General features: G+C 47.8%; 1 protein-coding gene across 1 annotated transcript; it reads left to right on the top strand.

The window, feature by feature from the left end:
• Positions 1–37: 37 nt before the first annotated feature.
• On the top strand, positions 38–15,961 carry RRM2B (ribonucleotide reductase regulatory TP53 inducible subunit M2B). Its single transcript, XM_035318303.1, has 9 exons — positions 38–138; positions 3,369–3,524; positions 5,160–5,276; positions 5,870–6,003; positions 7,015–7,109; positions 9,037–9,170; positions 11,994–12,098; positions 13,109–13,222; positions 13,684–15,961. Exons 1-9 carry the CDS (start codon positions 85–87, stop codon positions 13,834–13,836), a joined length of 1,062 nt encoding a protein of 353 aa, XP_035174194.1. The 5' UTR covers positions 38–84; the 3' UTR covers positions 13,837–15,961.
• The last annotated feature ends 2,027 nt before the right edge of the window (positions 15,962–17,988 follow it).

Here is a 17,988-nt window from a genome sequence, read left to right as displayed (position 1 = left end):
GGCGAGGCGGTGTCCCAGCCGTGCTCCGCCCCGGCGGAGGGCCGGCCTGCCGTCAGCTGCCGCTGCGGCCCACACGGCGGGGCCATGGGGGAGAGCCGGGGCACGGCGGCGCTGCGGGAGGCGGCCGGGCCGCAGCGGGTAAGGCCGGGCCGGGGGCGGGTGGTGGGGCCCCGGAGCCGGGCGCGTTGCGGTGTCCTTTTCCCTCGGGCACCCGGCGGTGGGAGGAAGGGCCTCGGGGGGGGGAGGGGGCTCGGGCGGCCTCTCCTCGTCGCCCCCGTGAGCCAGGAGGGGGCTGAGAGCCCCCCGGAGCCCTCGGAGCAGCGCCGGGCCCGAGGCGTGCGGGGCCGAAGGCTGTTTGCTGTGGAGAAGCCCCCACCATCTTCCTGAACCCGTGTTCCAGCAGGACTCGAGTTTGTGGGCGAAACTGAAAAATACTTTTTTGTTTTTCCTTTAAACATTGACCTAAACGTAGGTGGATATACACTGGTGTGCCAGAGACAAACAGACCTGTGCTCTTCCTTCGGGCGTGCAGAACCAGCAGGTGCTGTGCTCCTCATCCACCATTTGGGCCAAAACTGTCTCTCCCTGGAGTGCAGGGGATCTTCTGGTCAGGGAAACCCAGTTTCACTGCTAGCAAATCCTGTGCTGCTGGCATGAAGCTTCCAGGAGCTCGCAACCTACATGGCAGTGTGGAAGAGGTCATCCTTCCTTACACACCCGTCCCTTCTTACACACCCATCCTTCCTAACACCCATCCTTCCTTACGCACCCGTCCTTCCTTACAAATCCTGAGGCTTTTTGCAGATGTGGCCCGTGCCATATCGCAGTGCCAGCCCTGCCAGTGCTTTTATTCTTCTTCCTTTGCTGTAAGCGATGCAGAGCACGTAGCTGAGGTACTTGCATGCACAGCCCAGCAACAGTTGCTGCAGGGTGGGGGTTTTATGTGTGTGTAGATATTAGTTGTTTCCTAGTTTGCTGCATTTGAAATTCATGTAGAGAACTTCAGTGCCGCTAGGCAGTCTTAGTTCTTCGTTGGGTTTGTTGACCTCAACAGCAGTATTTGTTTCTAGCATTTCTAGAATAACAGGAATATGAAATACTGGTGTTTGCCCAGCAAAGGGTGGATGGTTGAGTGTCTGTCACACGAAGAGAGGCTGGGACTGTTCAGCCTCCTGGAGAGAAGAAAGGAGACGGAGCCAGACCCTTCTCAGTGGTGCTAGTGACAGGACACGAGGCAGTGGGTGCAAGCTGAAGCACAGCAGGTTCCATCTTCACACGAAAAATACACTTTTTACCGTTTGGTGGTCAAACGCTGACACAGGTTATGCAGAGAGGTTGTGGAGTCTCCGTCGCTGGAAATACTGAAATGCTGACTGGGTACGGTCCTGAGCAGCGTACGGTGTCTGACCCTGCCTGAGCAGGGGTCAGACTGCACCTGCCTGCCTCGCCTGCGCTGTGTGCTTGGCTCTTGGTACCCGAGCAGAAAGCAGCACCTTCTGTAAGCCTGGGTGCTTCTCGTTCTTACGGCACGTGCAGAGTGTTTCATGCACAGGCTGGAGATGAAGGAAAAGACCAGGATGTCGAAAGGAAGCAGAAGTGCACAGGCCTTGTGAGTTACCTCCCCCAGCGCCGTGCACTCTGCTGGTTTCCCTGGGTCAGGAAGGCAGGACCAGGACTGTGCTGTGCTCCTGCGGTGCAAGGTGACGGCTGCCCTGGAGCCCTGGCTGTGATCAGCACGTGCTGTACCTCGGGAACTGAAATGAAGGAGGATCTTCCATGAATTTCCAGCTGCGATGTACCACAGAACGCACCAAGTTAACAAGCTGGCTAGGTAGCAAATATTACTCTGATGTGATTTTTGCCTGGGGGGTGAAACCCAGAACTGAGAGACAGCACTGCGTCACAGCCAGGTTTGCCTGCTTGTGAGCTCAAAGATGGAGCGTGTGTGCAGAACTCCTCTCCATCCCCAGCAGGGCTTCAATGATGCAGGAGGTGGATTGAGAATGAGTTTCCAGCACGGTATATTCTCTGTGGGATGACTCTTCTTATTTTTTCAAAAATTATTATTATTTTTTAAACTGGTATCACTTTCCAGTTCTTCACCGTGATCCTTCGCAGGGTCATGCTGTCACTCGGAGCCTTTGGCTGCTGGAAGCCATCCTTCTGCTTTCCTGCAGCTGGTTCTGTCCGCACTGGATCCGCTGCTTCTCTCTTCCTCTGTTACCCCTCTCTTTTGATGGTATTTCTGGCACATTGGCTGCTCCATCTACGGCCTGTGGCATGGCAGCTGTTAGAGGCTGTGGGGAAAGTCTCCACAACTCCTTGCCTCTCTGCTAGCCTCCCGAAAACTGGAACTTCCACTTGCTCTTTCTGTGCTCCCCCTCACTTGTGTACACCAGCAGTGTTCTCCAGGTTATCTTCCTACACGATGGGCCCTGCGTGCTGCTGTTCGAATGGCTCAGGAACATCACAGCTAGGTTCGGTACCTGCTGCTCCATCCTATTAGTCTAAAATAGTTGGGGACAGCCCCCAGGCAGCGTACAAGGCTTCTGCTCAGAAAAACGTTGGGCTAGCAAGGGAGGCTCTTGCAGTGTTTCCTGTTGCAAGGCTGCCAGCTGGCTGCAGCAGCAGATGGAGGCGCGGGCGGTGGGGCCGGCCCCGAGGACGTCGTGCCGAGGTGCAGAGCAGCCCCTGCAGCGCCCCGATTCGCCCCCGCGACGCTTTCGGGTCGGCTGCTGCAACCATCTCTGCTTCCTGAGCGACGCTAAGGGTCTTGCGCTCTTGGGGTGCTCAGCAGAGGCTCTGCAAGGTGGTGCTTGGAAATTCGTCTTGTCTAATTAAGTGATATTTAAATATTGAATAAGCTGGTAAAGCTAAGGCAAAATGCGCTTCTTGATGCGTTTTCTTTTGGAATCTGCCCTGAAAGAGCGATCTGTAGGAAGGATGGCTGTGAGGTTGGTGGTGTGAAGGGACCCAGCCGAGGTGGCGTGGAGGCGAGCCCTGAGGAGCAGGCAGGCAGCGCGCTCTCTTTGTTCGACAGTGGCACGGGTGCAGCCGTGATTTCCTCATGGCACCGCAGAAAGCCCTTCTCTTCTGCGCTCAGGTGCCAGATGCTTCCTGGCACCGGTGCGGCTGGCGGGGGGACAGCTAGTGTAGGCAGAGCAGGGCAGAGCCAGGCGGAAAGGCAGCCCGAGCAGGGGCACGGATGGAGGGCAGGGGGGAGAGTAATCCAGGCAAGGGTGATGTGGCCACCCCTGGGGAACAGGTGAGTGCGTGATACGGGTGGTTTTGAGCTGTATCTTTGTGGCACAGAGAAAAGCAGGGAGTCCGTAAGGGCAGCCTTAACCAGGGCTGTGCTTTATCCTCAGAGCTCTTCTCCGAGTGCTGTTGAAAACGGCTTGAAACCTCACGAGGAGCCTCTTCTCAGAAAAAACCCCCGCCGCTTCGTCATCTTCCCCATCCAGTACCCGGACATATGGAAGATGTACAAACAGGCCCAGGCCTCCTTTTGGACGGCGGAGGAGGTGAGCTGTGGGGCAGTGGGTTTGCACAATTTGGGCAGGGGTCCTGGCCTTTCACACCTAGTTTTGCTGCTGGCTGGTGTTTTGTGGGGGTTGCAGTTAATTTTATTTATCCTGAGGTCCCTGCAGCAGAGCAGGACTCCCTTTGTGGACAGTGGAAAGAAAGCTGCTTCCACAAGTTGATTCAGCTGACCTCTTTTAGGTGTTTGGTTTAGGACGAGATGGAATTGTATCGTGGGGCACTTCTTATCTGGTTACAGGGGGAATTTCTGTCAGGTGGCTCTTACCCTGCTGCGGTCTCTGTACCTGAAGCTACCTCCTTGCCCTTGAAAAATGTTCTGAGCAATTTCATGAGAATGCTGCTCCTTAACACCAGGCACCTGTTTTCCAGAAAGACGGTGACAATCAGGGAAACTTGCTAAAAATGCATATAATTTACTCCTGAGCACCCTGGTTAGATGCTTGTCAGTGTGTTACGATGCAAACCGGGAGTTAGGCCATCTCGTTTTCCCTGAGGTTGCTGGTTGGCCAGGCCTGAGCCGTACTCAGCTCGCTACTCTTGCAGCATTCAGTTTCTGAATTTGCATGGATCTAGCGAAATTACCTGCCAGGGGACCAGCTTCTTCCAACGCAGAGCTTTTGCAGTCTTTGCTCAGATGCTGAGCAGTGACAGGCTCTCAGTAGACCAGAAAGCATCCTGGGATGGCAGTGAGTAGATGTCTTTACAAGCGTTACTCCATTGCCTGCTGGGGAGGTACGCTGTCCTGCGTCAGAAAAGGCTGGTTCAAATAGTTACAAAGCATTCAAACTCCTGCCTGAGGAGTGTTGTTCTTTTACCACGTTACTGGTTCCTTCTTCCATTGTCCTACCATCCGTCAGCACATTTCCAAATGAGTTGGGAAGTTAAAAAGTTAGTTTGTATACGTGTTTGTTTATGCATGAGCACACGTATCTGGGTGTAAACAATACAGACACACACATACACATACAAAAGTTTTTTAGCCTCACTGTAGTTTTCACATCTGGTCCTACTTAACAGCTGCTGTGTTTCAGAAGTCCCTCAAAACAAAGAAAAAAAGGCCAGTGCAGAGGAACTCTTGTGGTTTTCTCCCATGGCTAGAGCGAAGTGTCACAGGTGGGAGCAGTTGTGTGGCATTTGCCCAGTGCCGTTCTCAGGCCGGATGGAGGCTGAACACCTGCTAAAGGCAAAAGTTCCCTCTAGGCATCTTTTGGCATCCCTGGGTCTAGGTTTCTTTCAGTACCAGTATTTATTTCTAGTACAGTTTTTAAGTGTCTCACAGTGAGCTCTGCTTATTAATGTGTTCCTACTCATGCCATTACAATACTGCTGCTTCTTGAAATCTGATTTATTTATAATTCAATAGATACTATTTTCATTCCACATTACAGAAGTGTAAACTGCAAAGCAAACACAGGACGTTAGTGTTGCAGAGGGAGACGGCCGTACTGCAGCATGTCCACTGTGCTTTGTGTTCACACATACTTAAATTCTCTGTGTGCAAAGATTTGAAAGCCAACACCGACACCCTGCCTCAAACGTTTGTCTAAGCTGCTTTTGTTCTTACAGAATAACAAGCACAAAATGGTGATAATGTGCTTTTCTCTTTCCTTTATTAGGTTGATTTATCAAAGGACCTTCCTCACTGGAACAAGCTAAAAGCAGATGAAAAATACTTTATCTCTCACGTTCTGGCCTTTTTTGCAGCCAGCGATGGAATTGTAAATGAAAACCTGGTGAGAAAGCTTTACAGCTTGAATACTGGCTCATTTTATTAGCTATTGCCTTTTTCTTTTTTCTGATGTTAACGCATTAGTTTGTTAAATGTGTATATTTGCTTCCCATCACCTCACCTTTGCCAAGGGAAATAAGCGGCTGGTTTTGCTGGGACAGGTGTCTGAGTTATGTTGGATCAACTGCTGTCAGCAAGACTCCAAATCATGGCGCTCCAAAACATGTCTTACATCATACTGTTTATTTTTTTAATGATGAACCAGAAGTGAGGCTTCGTTCTGTGTGAGGCTTTTACTACTGTGGTATTTTGCTCTTTCCTTCCTGTTTGTGTGTGTGTGCCACCACGCTTCGCTGCTGTTGTCTGTACAAGAAGCAGAGCAGATGTGTTCATTTCTAGCTACCTTTCTCTATTTGCTTTTGCACCACACCTATCCTATTGACATGTCTGTTCATAAAGTGGGGCTGAATTGCTCCCATCCCTTCTGTGTGGATGAGAAGGGAGGGGAGCACTTTAGAGGTTTATTGTCTCTCCTAGTAGGCGTTCACATGTGACTGGTTTTACTGTGCTCACTGTCATGCTGTTTGGTGTTGGTAGGTGGCACGCTTTAGCCAGGAGGTGCAGATCCCAGAAGCTCGTTGTTTCTATGGCTTTCAGATTCTCATCGAGAACGTTCACTCAGAGATGTACAGCTTGCTCATAGACACTTACGTCAAGGATCCTGAGAAAAGGTAAGTCTCTGAATGTGCTACAGACAAGTGGGAAACCTTTTCTCTAGCCCAGTGGCACCGTGGTTGGGCAGCAGCAGCTGCCTTCTGTTTCACACTGACTTACTGGGGGAGTTAGGGACAGTTGCTTAAAGCTCTCCAGGCATGCACTCCTGGCACCCAAAATGCAGAGAAGTATTACTGATCAACAAACTGCCATGGGAGGGTTCAGAAGGCTGGTTAATATTTTTGTGAAGTTGTGACTGCAGGAAGTGTGAAACATTGTTAGGCATTAGACAAGCTCCCTGTAGTTACTGTGCTCCTGCCGTGCTTGCTGTTGCGTCAGCAAAGGATATGCCTCTGGAAATGTAGTGCTGCTGATCCAGCCGGTGTTTGTACCATATGCTAATTAATGTATCGGGTCCTTCCGGCTTGTTTATTGTCAGCGCTACTTGAGCTACTTATTTTTCAAGTAAATAAGTCTTTTTTGGAGAGTCCCATCACCTTTGTTGTCTGGAGATCTGCCTAGACCAAATGATAATACATTAGAAAAGAAGTATTTTCCCTCAGACACTCCACCGTGGTGATGGTCAGGCAGGGCTTGGTTTCCCACCGTGGCATCCTGTGTGGTGCAACAGTGTCCTGCAACCCCGCAGCACATGGCTATCGGGAGGGCTGCAAGGTTTTCCTTCAGGTGTTCAGCACAGAAACAGAGCCTGTGCTTGTGGCGGTTGTCCAGTTCCTTCTGTGGTGTCGGGAGAGATGAGGTTTATCTCCTTGAGGAGGAACTGGCTGCCATCTGGCTTGAAATCTGAGAGCCAGCATGGTCTGGTGGATGGACACCCTAGGGTAGAAAGTTTGAGTTCATTCCATCTCTGCAGCTCACCTCTGAAGCCTTGGCTGCACCATTTTCTGCACGTCTGCCTCCCTGTGCTCTGGTTTTCAGAGATGGTCAGCCCTTCGGGATTTACATAAATTCCTTCTCTGCATTATTATTCTGATGTGTTTTGTTTGTTTGTTTGCTTTCTTCTGTAGGGATTTCTTATTTAATGCTATTGAAACAATGCCTTGTGTCAAGAAGAAAGCAGACTGGGCTCTGAAGTGGGCTGAAGACAGAGAATCCACTTTTGGTGTGTATCTTCTTAAGATCTTGTTTCTGTTGTATGGCACAAACTAATTGTACGGGAGTGAGCTGCACCCCTGAAATGCAAAATGAAATTCTCCACAGATGACGTAGAGGCTCACGGGTCTCTGCTCTGACTAAAGAGCTAGAATTAATTTTGGGTGAGCATTTATATTTTCATCTTCAGATAGGACAATATGTGAATGGCAGTGCTCACTAGAATTACACAATGAAAAGCGCATGTGGATTTCTCTTTTTTTTTTTTTTTTTTTTTGTTCATGCCAAACAACCCTGGCTTCTTCAGTTTTTGCTGGTGATTCTTGTTTTCTAGGACTTTGATAGTTTCTTCCAGCTGGTTCCCATTTTGTATTCCAGTGTTCAGAACTGGACAGCTGAACCCTTGCAAGTCCAGGCTTTTTTGTGTGCGTGTTCATATAGACAAATTCGTGTGTGATGTTAGCCTTTTTTCCAACAAGATGACTGAGCCTGGGCAAAAAAGATCCAAGAATAATCTCTCCCTAGCGTTTCTGGCTTGCTGTTGTGACCAGGCTTCCAGTTGCTGTATCTCATCTCAGAGCTGGTTAAGCTTCCCTCAGGATGGTTGGAGGACATCCTTTCCAGTGTTCTGCCTTCAGCTTACAGTGCTGGCCCTAAGGGATCGCTGTAGCTGCAATGAATAATAGGCAGACTCTGGTGAATTTTCTAAAAGAAACATCTTCAGGGAATCAGAAGGTTTCCTAACTGAACAAGCAGTGTCCTTTCTTTTATTTCTTTTTTTTTTCCTTCCCTGCAAACTTTATGCACCCTATCCTATTTTTTTTTAAAGGATGTTTCTACACTTCTGTATTTTCCATCTTACTGAGAAAATTATCCAAATGTAAAACATTCTGGAAGCGCAGGCCTTAAAATTAAGTATTACGAGATATATTGTGTGAAAGCAGCACGCTTACTTGGTGTTTCCTTACTTGGTGTTTCCTGGCTGGTATCTCACGCTCAGGGTTCAGTTGCCGTGTTTGTTCTGCGGACTCCTGGCCTCCCAGCCTGTGCAAACATTACGTGGTGCTGCTGACAGGAAATTTAGTTTCAGCGTAACTCATTTATGTGATCGTTAGTCAGGTGGAATGTGGTAAAAAACATTGGTGTTCGGTATTGTGCTTCATTCAATTGTACAACCAGTCTTCCTCTCCGCCTGGGTGGAACTAACTTAGGAGGTTTTTGGTGTTGTCAGATAAATTTTTTCCTTAGTAGCTTCTGTGGTACTTTTACGAGTTGCTCTTCATGTTTTTCTCCTAACTTGAATTTCTTCAGATAAGCCAGCAGATGGCATTTGCATCTTGCTTGAGGAAGTGCGACATCTGGAATTTGGGGAATTAGTAGTAGTAGTATTATCTTAATCAAAAATCTATGCAGTTCTCACTGCGTCTGAAGAAGCACTTTCTTGTAGAGAACAGGGAGAACTGGGGCCAGTAATGATTTCCCTGGATGAAAGGTGGGATAATGTGGGATAATACAAGTAGTTGCTTGCGACTGGGTGAAGGTTTTTGTTTGTTTGTTTATTTTATAGGAGACAGGCTTCTCCCAGTTCTGTATGTTAGTTACACAGCCATTTCCCTGCCTCTTAGGAGAAAGAGACAAAGCAGTAGTAATATCTTTGGCCGCTTTGGCCACTTTTGTTCTTTCCCTTCTGACTTTTTTGTGGCAGTTTCAGTGCATGCCCGGGTTCTGTTCTGCTGGGCTTGCCTGTGGTTCAGTGCCGTTGCGCGTGTTGACCTCTGTGCCTGGGGGGTCTGCTGAAGGATGTGGTCGGGCACAGCACCTGGCGCTGCGCTGCAGGTAGCTCCCCTCCAGCGTCGGGCTGGCTGATGCACGTGCTGCTCCTGCTGACTAGCAACACGCCCTTTCATGTCTAACTGAAAATGTGTCGTGTTGAACAGGTGAGAGAGTTGTTGCCTTTGCTGCAGTTGAAGGCATCTTCTTTTCGGGTTCGTTTGCTGCTATATTTTGGCTGAAGAAGAGGGGCCTGATGCCTGGACTGACTTTCTCCAATGAACTCATTAGCAGAGATGAGGTAACGTGTCACGTCCCACATGCTGTCTGGGAAGGAAGGCAAGTCTCATGGGGAAGGGCAGGTCTTTATTCCTAAAGATCCCATACTTTTGCTAGGGCAGGTCACATCTGTGGCGGCAGGTAGGTTTGGAAGGAAGCTGAAGAGCAGAAAGGGGACAAAGCAGGTGAGTGGGGGCAGAGGCAGCGGTTGGGCAGGAACCAGTCCGAAAGAGAATCCAGCAGTGAGTGGGGATGCAGTTCTGGGTGTGACAGAGCCCTTCTAATGCTGGCACTGCAGGGAGGTAAGGAGGTGGCAGAAGTCTGAGTGCGTTCTGTCATAGCCAGTTCTTTCGACAGCCTGATAAAGGAACTGCACGGACTAGGAAGTTTGGATGCCTGTGGAGGATCAGGCTATTCCCAGAATATGTTTAAAAAGGGGAAGGAAGTATATTTGGGATATGAGTTACTAACGAACTTAAAGCCAAGGTGCTGCCATGTCCCTCGGCAGAAATACCTGCTTTTAAAGGAAAGAGCAGCAATTCCCCAGTTCGTAACGTGCTCAGAAACATGGAACAAGGGAAGGGGATGTTTGTTTCCTCACCTGTTTTCCCATGCCATGAAGGGAGGCTGCCCAAGCACTGGTGTGGAATTTCATGGCCTGCAAGTGTGCACCTGCTTGGCAAGGACCTAGCTAGTGTGTAGCTCTGAGCTTTTCTCTGGTGTAACTGCTTCAGTCAGGTTCAAGTGGCCTCCTTGTCCCACTCCCCATCTCTCCCCACTGTTGCAGGTCCCAGGGTTTGCAGCCAGCCACCAGCACCCATCATCTGGCCAGCTGTGGATGGGCTGCTGCAGAAACAGCAGCTATTGTTCCCCTCCACGTACTTATGGTACTGCACAGGGCTAGGGTCTTCTGGGAGGGAGCAGCTACGGGTCTGTATTCAATGGGAGTGCTCGTTAGCTGAAATTGTGATGTGTCTGAGGGGCTGCATGTCAGCACACTGACTCTGGCAGGTCATTTCCCCACAAGTGCCCTTTCTTTTCACTGTTTCCTGGACTGCCAGTTGGCAGCAGTTCCTTGTGGCTGAGGGCTGCCTGCAAGGCACTGCACAACTTAGGGGCACCACAACTTAGGGCACCGTCAGCACTGAAAAAGCTGCAGGACCAGTTTTGTTTAGAGTATAAACATGCTAATGATCGAACTTATCACGGTTGGTCTAAAAGATGAAAGACCCTTACCGTAATGGAAGTAAGCTCAATGGCGTAGATAAACTCGTTTGAAAGGAGGCATCTTGTGAGATGCCTTTACTGTAAAAGGCATTTGTTGGAGAAATGCTATGGTTGTTAAAAAAAAAACACAACCAGACAATTCTTCATCTTGATTTCCTTGTGTCTTCTGTTTCCATGAGTCTTCACGAGCCGATCCATTCAGAAGAGAAAGTACTTCTCAGAAAGGTGACTTGCAGATGAAGGGGATGTGTGTTCCCCTTTACGGCAGCGTAACTGTACTTCTCTGCAGTGTTGAGCACAGAAAGATGTAGGGGTTCGGGGGCTTCGCTGGCACATTTCCACCTGCATAGCTGTTCATTGTGAAGAGTAAGGCATGGTGCACACAACACCTGCATCAAAAAACAGGAAATGCTGTTACAAAAGAAGTGGCAGCAAAAGAATCTACACTGAAGAACCACAGCATGAGCTGTACACCTGGACAGATAAATGGTTAATGCTCAGTATGGTTTTGGAGCTGCAGGCTCTGTTCCCAGGCTCTCTGAGCTGCTGCATCTCTGATTCTTAGAGGTGCCAAGCTGCTGGAAGCACCAGTTAGGAGTGTGTTGAAGCCAATCACGTTTTGCAACCCTCTGGTGATGCTGCCCTGGATGAGGCCGTGGGAGGCCCTGCAGCCAGCAGCTAGTGCTGTCCCTAGCAGGGGAGTATTTCCCAAATTGCTTCAGGGCTCTTCCGTGACCTGAAGCATAAGGATTTCACAGCCTTACTGAAAAAGTTCTTGCTTCTCAGTTTTGTTTTTAGCCTTGTTAATGGTAGCACCGGGTTCTGTTGTCCATAGCCTGCCAAAATCACTCTGACAGGGTTTCACTTTGAGTGTACCCTCATGGTGCTCATGTATTTTCATCACCGTGCTCTCAGAAGGAAAGGCAGGGTACCCCAGTGCTCCTCTGGAGTGACTGCAATTCGTTGGGCCCTGTGCAGGATAGCTGGGTGAAACATAAAGGCTTGTGCCTGGCGGATGGAACTGAGGCACAGTAACTTTAAATATCCCAAATCTGTACATGTTGTGGTAGCAAATCCTTCACATTAACTGCATGTTGTGTGGAGAGATGATTTGTTAATCTTGGATGGGATGACTCTAATCCGAATCCACCTTTTTGAAAATGCTGTAAGGAGAAGCAAGGGAAGCTACTAACAATGTAAAATAATTATTTCTGTACAGGTATCTCAAAGCAGAGAACAGATAAATGGTTTGCACTGACTGACACGCTTTTGCAGGTCCTGACTTGTAGGAGTCTTTCTGGAAAAGTATCTCTGGTGAGAGGCAGGAACTGAGCAGGGCTCTGCATAGAACCCTTAGGCATAGAGGGGCTCCCAAACTGTTACCAGAGAGGACTGGGGAAAGATGTATGCTGATTGTTACTTCTGCATGTGTTGGATTTAGATGTTAGTGTCTGCTGTAAACCAGAAGTGCCCTTATGGGTCTGCTACGTGCAGTAACATTAAGTCTGTCAAGAAGCTAGGAAGCTTAAACCTGAACGAGGCCGCCTCTGAATAAGAGTAAACTATGTGAAGGAGGGAAAAACTGTCTTTTTGTTGTTGTTGTTCTCTGTTATTTCAGGGCCTACACTGTGATTTTGCTTGTCTAATGTTCCATTATTTAGTGAACAGACCGTCAGAAGAGAGGGTCCGGGAAATCATCGTTAACGCCGTTGAAATTGAACAGGTAAGCCTGGCTAGCACAGTGCTGTGAGCAGCACAGGAGGGATTGTATGTGCATATTAAACGAATTAACTTCTAACTTTGGGAATTCCATATGTAATGCTTGGATCCCTGATGCATTGTATCATCCTTTCTCTCTTCCTTAAATGTGACAAGAAAAGACAGAGACTTTCTGATACAGTTGCCAAGTAACTGAGAAGCTGAAGCTGGTAGGCTGCTTTCCTCCTTAATGACAAAAAAAGAATAAAGGATTCTCTCTTAGAGAAGAGTTTGTTTACCTCTGTCCTTTCAGGATGTTTGTCTCTCCCTGCTCATGCACAGACCTGTTTGTGCCCTGTGAGAGCACAAGGTCTGTTCCGGCCACGCGTTTGAACTTGGTGCTGCGTCTTAACCTTTTTCAGAACTGCTGTTCTCTCACAGAAAGTCCTACCCATCTCTAGGTTTCTGCATTGCTGAGTGTTTTGCAGGACTGTAACTTACCCTTTCTTTTCTGTTGTGATCTAACTGCTGTGATGATGAATGCCCCAGCACGGCCTTACAACACTGACAGGTCCTGCATCAGTGCCTAAACACGTCCATGGCTGAGTTCAGTGCTCATATATCACTATCCTCTCTGATTTGTTGTTCCATAATGGCTGGAAACCAAGGAAAACTGGAGGTTTCTGGATCTATTCCCGTTCCCACTAGTATGCTGTGTAGGTTTTATTGAACTTGGAACTCAAGCATTTTCTGAAGCTTGGGATCTTATGGGGGGGGGGGAGGGGAAGAAGAGGGCAGTAATAAAAAATTCTTGTACCTTTTCCAGAAAAACATGCTAAAAATAAAGGAAGACACAAGCAACTTCTGAAAACAGAAGACACTTGTTGAGTTCAGTGATGCAAGTTATTTATTCAGACAACTGCCTGGGGAGCCTGCAATATCACAAATTGTGTTGCTGTGAAACACAGGTGTCTTCTTTCCTTTTCCCATCTTAAATTTAATTTCCCTAAATGTCATCTATATTTTAACTTCCAGGAGTTTCTAACAGAGGCATTACCTGTAGGTCTGATTGGAATGAATTGCGCTCTGATGAAACAATATATTGAATTTGTCGCAGACCGGTTACTAATGGAGCTGGGGTTCTCAAAGGTAAGAGATGAAATTGCCAGAAATGCTGGCCTGCTAGAACAGCCCAGGAAAGCTGTCAGCACAGAGCACTTTCTTAGTGTGCTTGGGAGCAGGTCACATTCAGCGCTTGCACTTCCATTGAGTGACAGCCGAAACCACACCATTAATTTATGTGCTTCCCTGTTTAAAAGAGCAAGAACAATTTAGGCCATTGTTTCTCTCCAGCTGCTCTGCAGGTTTGTAATGGGAAACTTCTGCTGTGCTCAAGTGCTGCAGTCCTAGAAGGCTCCCAAGCACCTTGCACTGGTTAACTTTGCCAAACTTCTGTGGAGTGACAGTACTGAAACTGCTTACAGAAGTGCTCATAAATTCTGCAGCGTATTTCAGGGAGGGATGATCTGCTTCGAAAGGCTTTGACTTGTTGTTGTTAAGCATTGTTATCCTTTCAGAATCACCAGTGTAATAACCTTTACTTTCCCCAGGTCTTTCATGCAGAAAATCCCTTTGATTTCATGGAGAATATTTCTCTGGAAGGAAAAACAAATTTCTTTGAGAAGAGGGTTTCAGAATATCAACGTTTTGCTGTTATGGCAGAAACAATGGACAACGTTTTCACTCTGGATGCAGATTTTTGATGCCTTGGCAAACTAATGGTGATGGTTTCCCCATCTCACTTTCTGCTGTGAAGTTATCTCCATGTCTTCTGTTGGAGTTGGAGGCTACTTGGATTTTTTCCTGGGTTTTCATGTTGTTTGTTGGAAGAGTAAATACTTTTTGCTCTGTGTCATTAAAAAAAAAAGGGGGTCCTTTTTAAAAAATTTTATATGGCTTTTTAAAAGGATGTCCTTTTTAAGATTCCCTTGACCCATCTGCTGTAAATGCTGTCTTTAAAGATGACCTGGATGCTATTACTTTTTTTAAGACTTCAATAGTATTTTAAGAAAGCAAGCTGTATATTTACCTTACGTTACGGTGTTCTACTCTGAAAACCAGGTGAGGTATCACTCTGTGTATATATGTTGATGTAAGTTATTTTTGTGGTTTCTCTTCTCGTGTTTATAGATCTGACTGAGAGTAAAAGCTCTTCACTTTCATCCTGCTGCAGATATAGTAAGTGAACGCAAGAAGACATTAGTTGAATAAAGTATCAACCATAAAAGCTTATTACACCCAGGGATACAGTTTGATCTCTGCAAAAACCTGGGTTTTGTCTGAAACAGTTTTTACTCTGTTTGAAAACCTGATGGTTGTCAGTAGGAGTTTAAATCATATACATATGATCTTTATATTACAGCTGTTACTAAGCACGTTAGTGGACCTTGAATGGCCTTGAAGACGCAAGCCTGTTAATAGTGGAGAAAAAAACATCCTGTAGTTTGGCTTGTGCTGCCTGGTTTTCCCTGCTTCTCCAAACAAGTGCCTTATTAAGCAGTCTGTGGTTGTGCTGGGCTGCGTGGCTGGAACAGTGAGCTCTGGGTGTTGTCTGTCTTCTCCCCATTGTGCCGGGTGATTTGATATTTCCCCCTTCTCAGTTTCACCTGTGCACTGATGGGAGCGTGAAGGCGTATCATTCCAGGGGATTATGCCTTGAGGTGGTAGAGACATACTCCTTGAGCTGCAAGGAAGCACCGGTAATGCACTGAGGTACTTCAAGTTGCATGTTGAATGTGAACCATGGAAAGTATTGCCACAGAAGAGCTTCTGGAGTAAGGTATTAAAACTTTCAAAAACAAATCTTGAAGTAGTATGGGTTAGCAGCATCACAAAGGACTGCTGTTCGGTTTTTGGTGTGTGCCCAAAAACTTCTTTAATTTTTTGATACCACATGCAGAGAATGGAGCAGTTGAAGAGGACCTTAACATACTGCAGTGATACTTGGGATGTAAGGAATAGTACTGACTTGTAGGTGGATTATCTACAAATAGATAGGCTCTTTTTTTTTTCCCAAAGATGAAGTAAATGTTCATGAGCTAGACAAAGAGCTCTGCTTTATTAACACAAACGTTTTTCCATAATGTTTACTGATTTGTACAAGAGCCTTTTAAGTCTTTCCTACTGCTACAAGCATGTTGTGCTGCTTTCAATATGCTTGGCATGAGCTGAGCTGACACTAGTTACTGCTGGTGGGATGGTTACAAGTGTTATTTCCCTGCCATAGCCCTGAGTAGTGGAGTTCCACGAAATGGGTTCACTGCATTAACATAGTTCCTAGTGAGCAATTGCCTCTGCTGTGAAAACAAGCAGCAAAAACGACTTTTTGTTTGATCACACATTAGAGATCACGGAGTACGGAGCGAGTACGCAAACAGTACAGCTTTTTTTTTTTTAATTCCTTGAGCAGAAGCTGCATCATTTACTATAAGATCCTTGTGGGGGTAGAGGGAGATGTGGGGAATATAGAGAAAAGCTGGAGCTGTTGTCACTAAGTAATGTCCTACAACTACAAGAGAACTGCAGAATCTGGGGAGAAAATCCAGCACCTTTTGCAAATACTGTTTGTGGGAGGCAAAATGCTGTAATTGGTTATGTTGTTGGAGGAGTGGAACCTGTTTTTATGTCACTAAAAGTAATAAAAAGCATTTATTTTGAGTGTTGTGAATTAAGATGAGACTATACAAACTGTTCAAATACGAAACTGTTATGTGCTCAGGTTCTCTAAATGTACATGAGATACCAAAGTGGTCATAACTCCACCGTCTTCCCCCTGCTTGGGTGTTAAATAGTTCTGTAGTTTCAATAAAACTTGAACGTGGAGAGGAACATGTTGTCTGCTGGTTGTGTGCCTTATTGTGAAGTCTAAAACGATAAAATTAGGTCATGCCAGAGAAACGTGGTGTTCATAGCTCTTGGTTTCTGGAAGAAAGATGCGTGTGTTCCTTACACTGTTGTGTACTTGGTAAGTTTTCAACTTCTTGTTCTGGGGCATGTGCTTCACAGTCTAGGGAACAGACACATTTTATTTTTTCCCCTGGAATTTTCTGGGTTAAGGAGAAATCTGGGAGCCCTTTGGGTTCCCCCTTGCCCTGTTGGGTGGCTGGGAAATCTTGTTTGCTTGTTTGAGGTAAAACATCTGCAGCTCTGGAGGCAAAGATGTGGCTGAAGCGTGGTGCGTCTCGGTCGGAGGGACCTCACAGCTGGATTGAGACACAGCTGTTCAGAAACGTCCAGGAAAGATGATTCCGGTTATTAGCACCCAAAACTCCTCATTCTCCTTCAAGCAGAGAAATGTGGATCTCAGGAAGGGGGACTGATTGATCAGGAATAGCCACAGGTCCTTAACAAAAACAGCCAGTGTGCCCCCATCCCTGCTCCCTGGTTGTGAACAGACCGTGGAGTTCGGTAAGTCAGTGACTGGTCCCAGCTCCTGCTGGGAAACAACAGAAAGTGGGTGAAGACAGGGCAATGGGCAAGCTTTTCCTTAGCTTTTCTCACCAGCCCCTAGCTCATGCTGCTGGGCCGGGGGGATTTTTATAGCCAATTAGGGTGTCATGATCGCAGCAGCACACCCAGAGCTGCAGCCAGCCCCTGGCAGGCTGATGCTGTGCTGATCTGTTTCTGCCACGCTTTTCTTCTTGCCTTTGAATGCTATTAAACGGCGCGTCCCACAGTGGCTCCCCAGCCTCCCGGAGCCTGGCAGGGGAGCATCTCCCTTTCAGCCCTTCGTGGTAGGGTGATCCAGACCGGTTTTCCTCCTGGTGGAGCCCTTGAGTCAGCAAACACTCGCGTTTCGCTTGCTAAATTCTTGAGGGCTCTTTGGGGGAGAGCAGCAGTCACTGCAGATGCCAGTATGTTAATAGTACTTGTAGCTACACAGACGGAAGCGTTGTACACGTACAGATATCCCCTGCACATACTCAGAGCTGAGGGGAGAAGCCACGGGGCCTTCTCTGATCCCATCGCCCTTCACCCGGCTCTGGGATCATGGCCATGGTGGCCCAAGCCATGGGGCCAGGCCTCCAGCAGCTCTGGTCAGCTCTGCCAACCAAAATCCAAAACTAAAGTTGTGTTAGCTGAACATGCAGCCACCCATAACGTGTACCTGCATTCGGCCAGCACGTGTGCCTGTTTCGAAACGCCCACTGAGCTGCCTGGCCTGTGCACGGAGGGGCAGCCCTGCCGGCCCCAGGGCTGCGGAGGGACCCCGGGGCTGGCCGAGAGGTCCGCCACCAGCTCGTTTCACACCACGCATTTGCACAGCTGTCCAAGGCAGGGCTGGGGTTTCCCTGCTGCAGTTCTGACCCTTCTCATGAAATTGGAGAGGGTTTGTGAGTGACAGACGTGGGATTCATATGCCAGTTATCCCTTGCAGCGAGGAAGCCTCCAAAACTGCTCTGCAGGCCCTGGGGGAATGGCAGAGGAGTTGGTGTGATTTTTATTTTTTATTTTCTTGGTGGTTGGCAGATCCAGGGGAAGTGTTAAGAGCAAGTCTTAATGTGCAAATAGTTTTTACTTGTTTGTTGAAAGCCTCTGGCACCGAAGCTAATGAACTTCAGAGCTGCAGGAGAGGTTTGGCTGCCCAGAGACATTTCTTAGCACAGCTCCAAACTCCATTCTGTCCAACTGTTCCCTCTGATGCAGTGTTGGACACAGATGTGTCTCAAAAGAGATGATATTCGGGTTGTTTTACAAGGAAATGAAGGAATTCCTTCGACAGCCAGCAGCCTCACACTGCAGGGGGCTGCTCGGTCTCCCTGCTCCACCACTCCAGCCTCTCCGAGCTGAGCAAGCTGTCCTGCTGCCTGCACGGCCGCTGCAAGGCTGCACACCCACTGCCTCCTGAAGGTTGA

This window comes from Oxyura jamaicensis, chromosome 2, assembly GCF_011077185.1.
Source record: "Oxyura jamaicensis isolate SHBP4307 breed ruddy duck chromosome 2, BPBGC_Ojam_1.0, whole genome shotgun sequence".
Taxonomy (NCBI): Eukaryota; Metazoa; Chordata; class Aves; order Anseriformes; family Anatidae; genus Oxyura; species Oxyura jamaicensis.
Note: the sequence above shows the minus strand (reverse complement) of the source record. Positions and strands in the feature narration are given on the sequence as shown.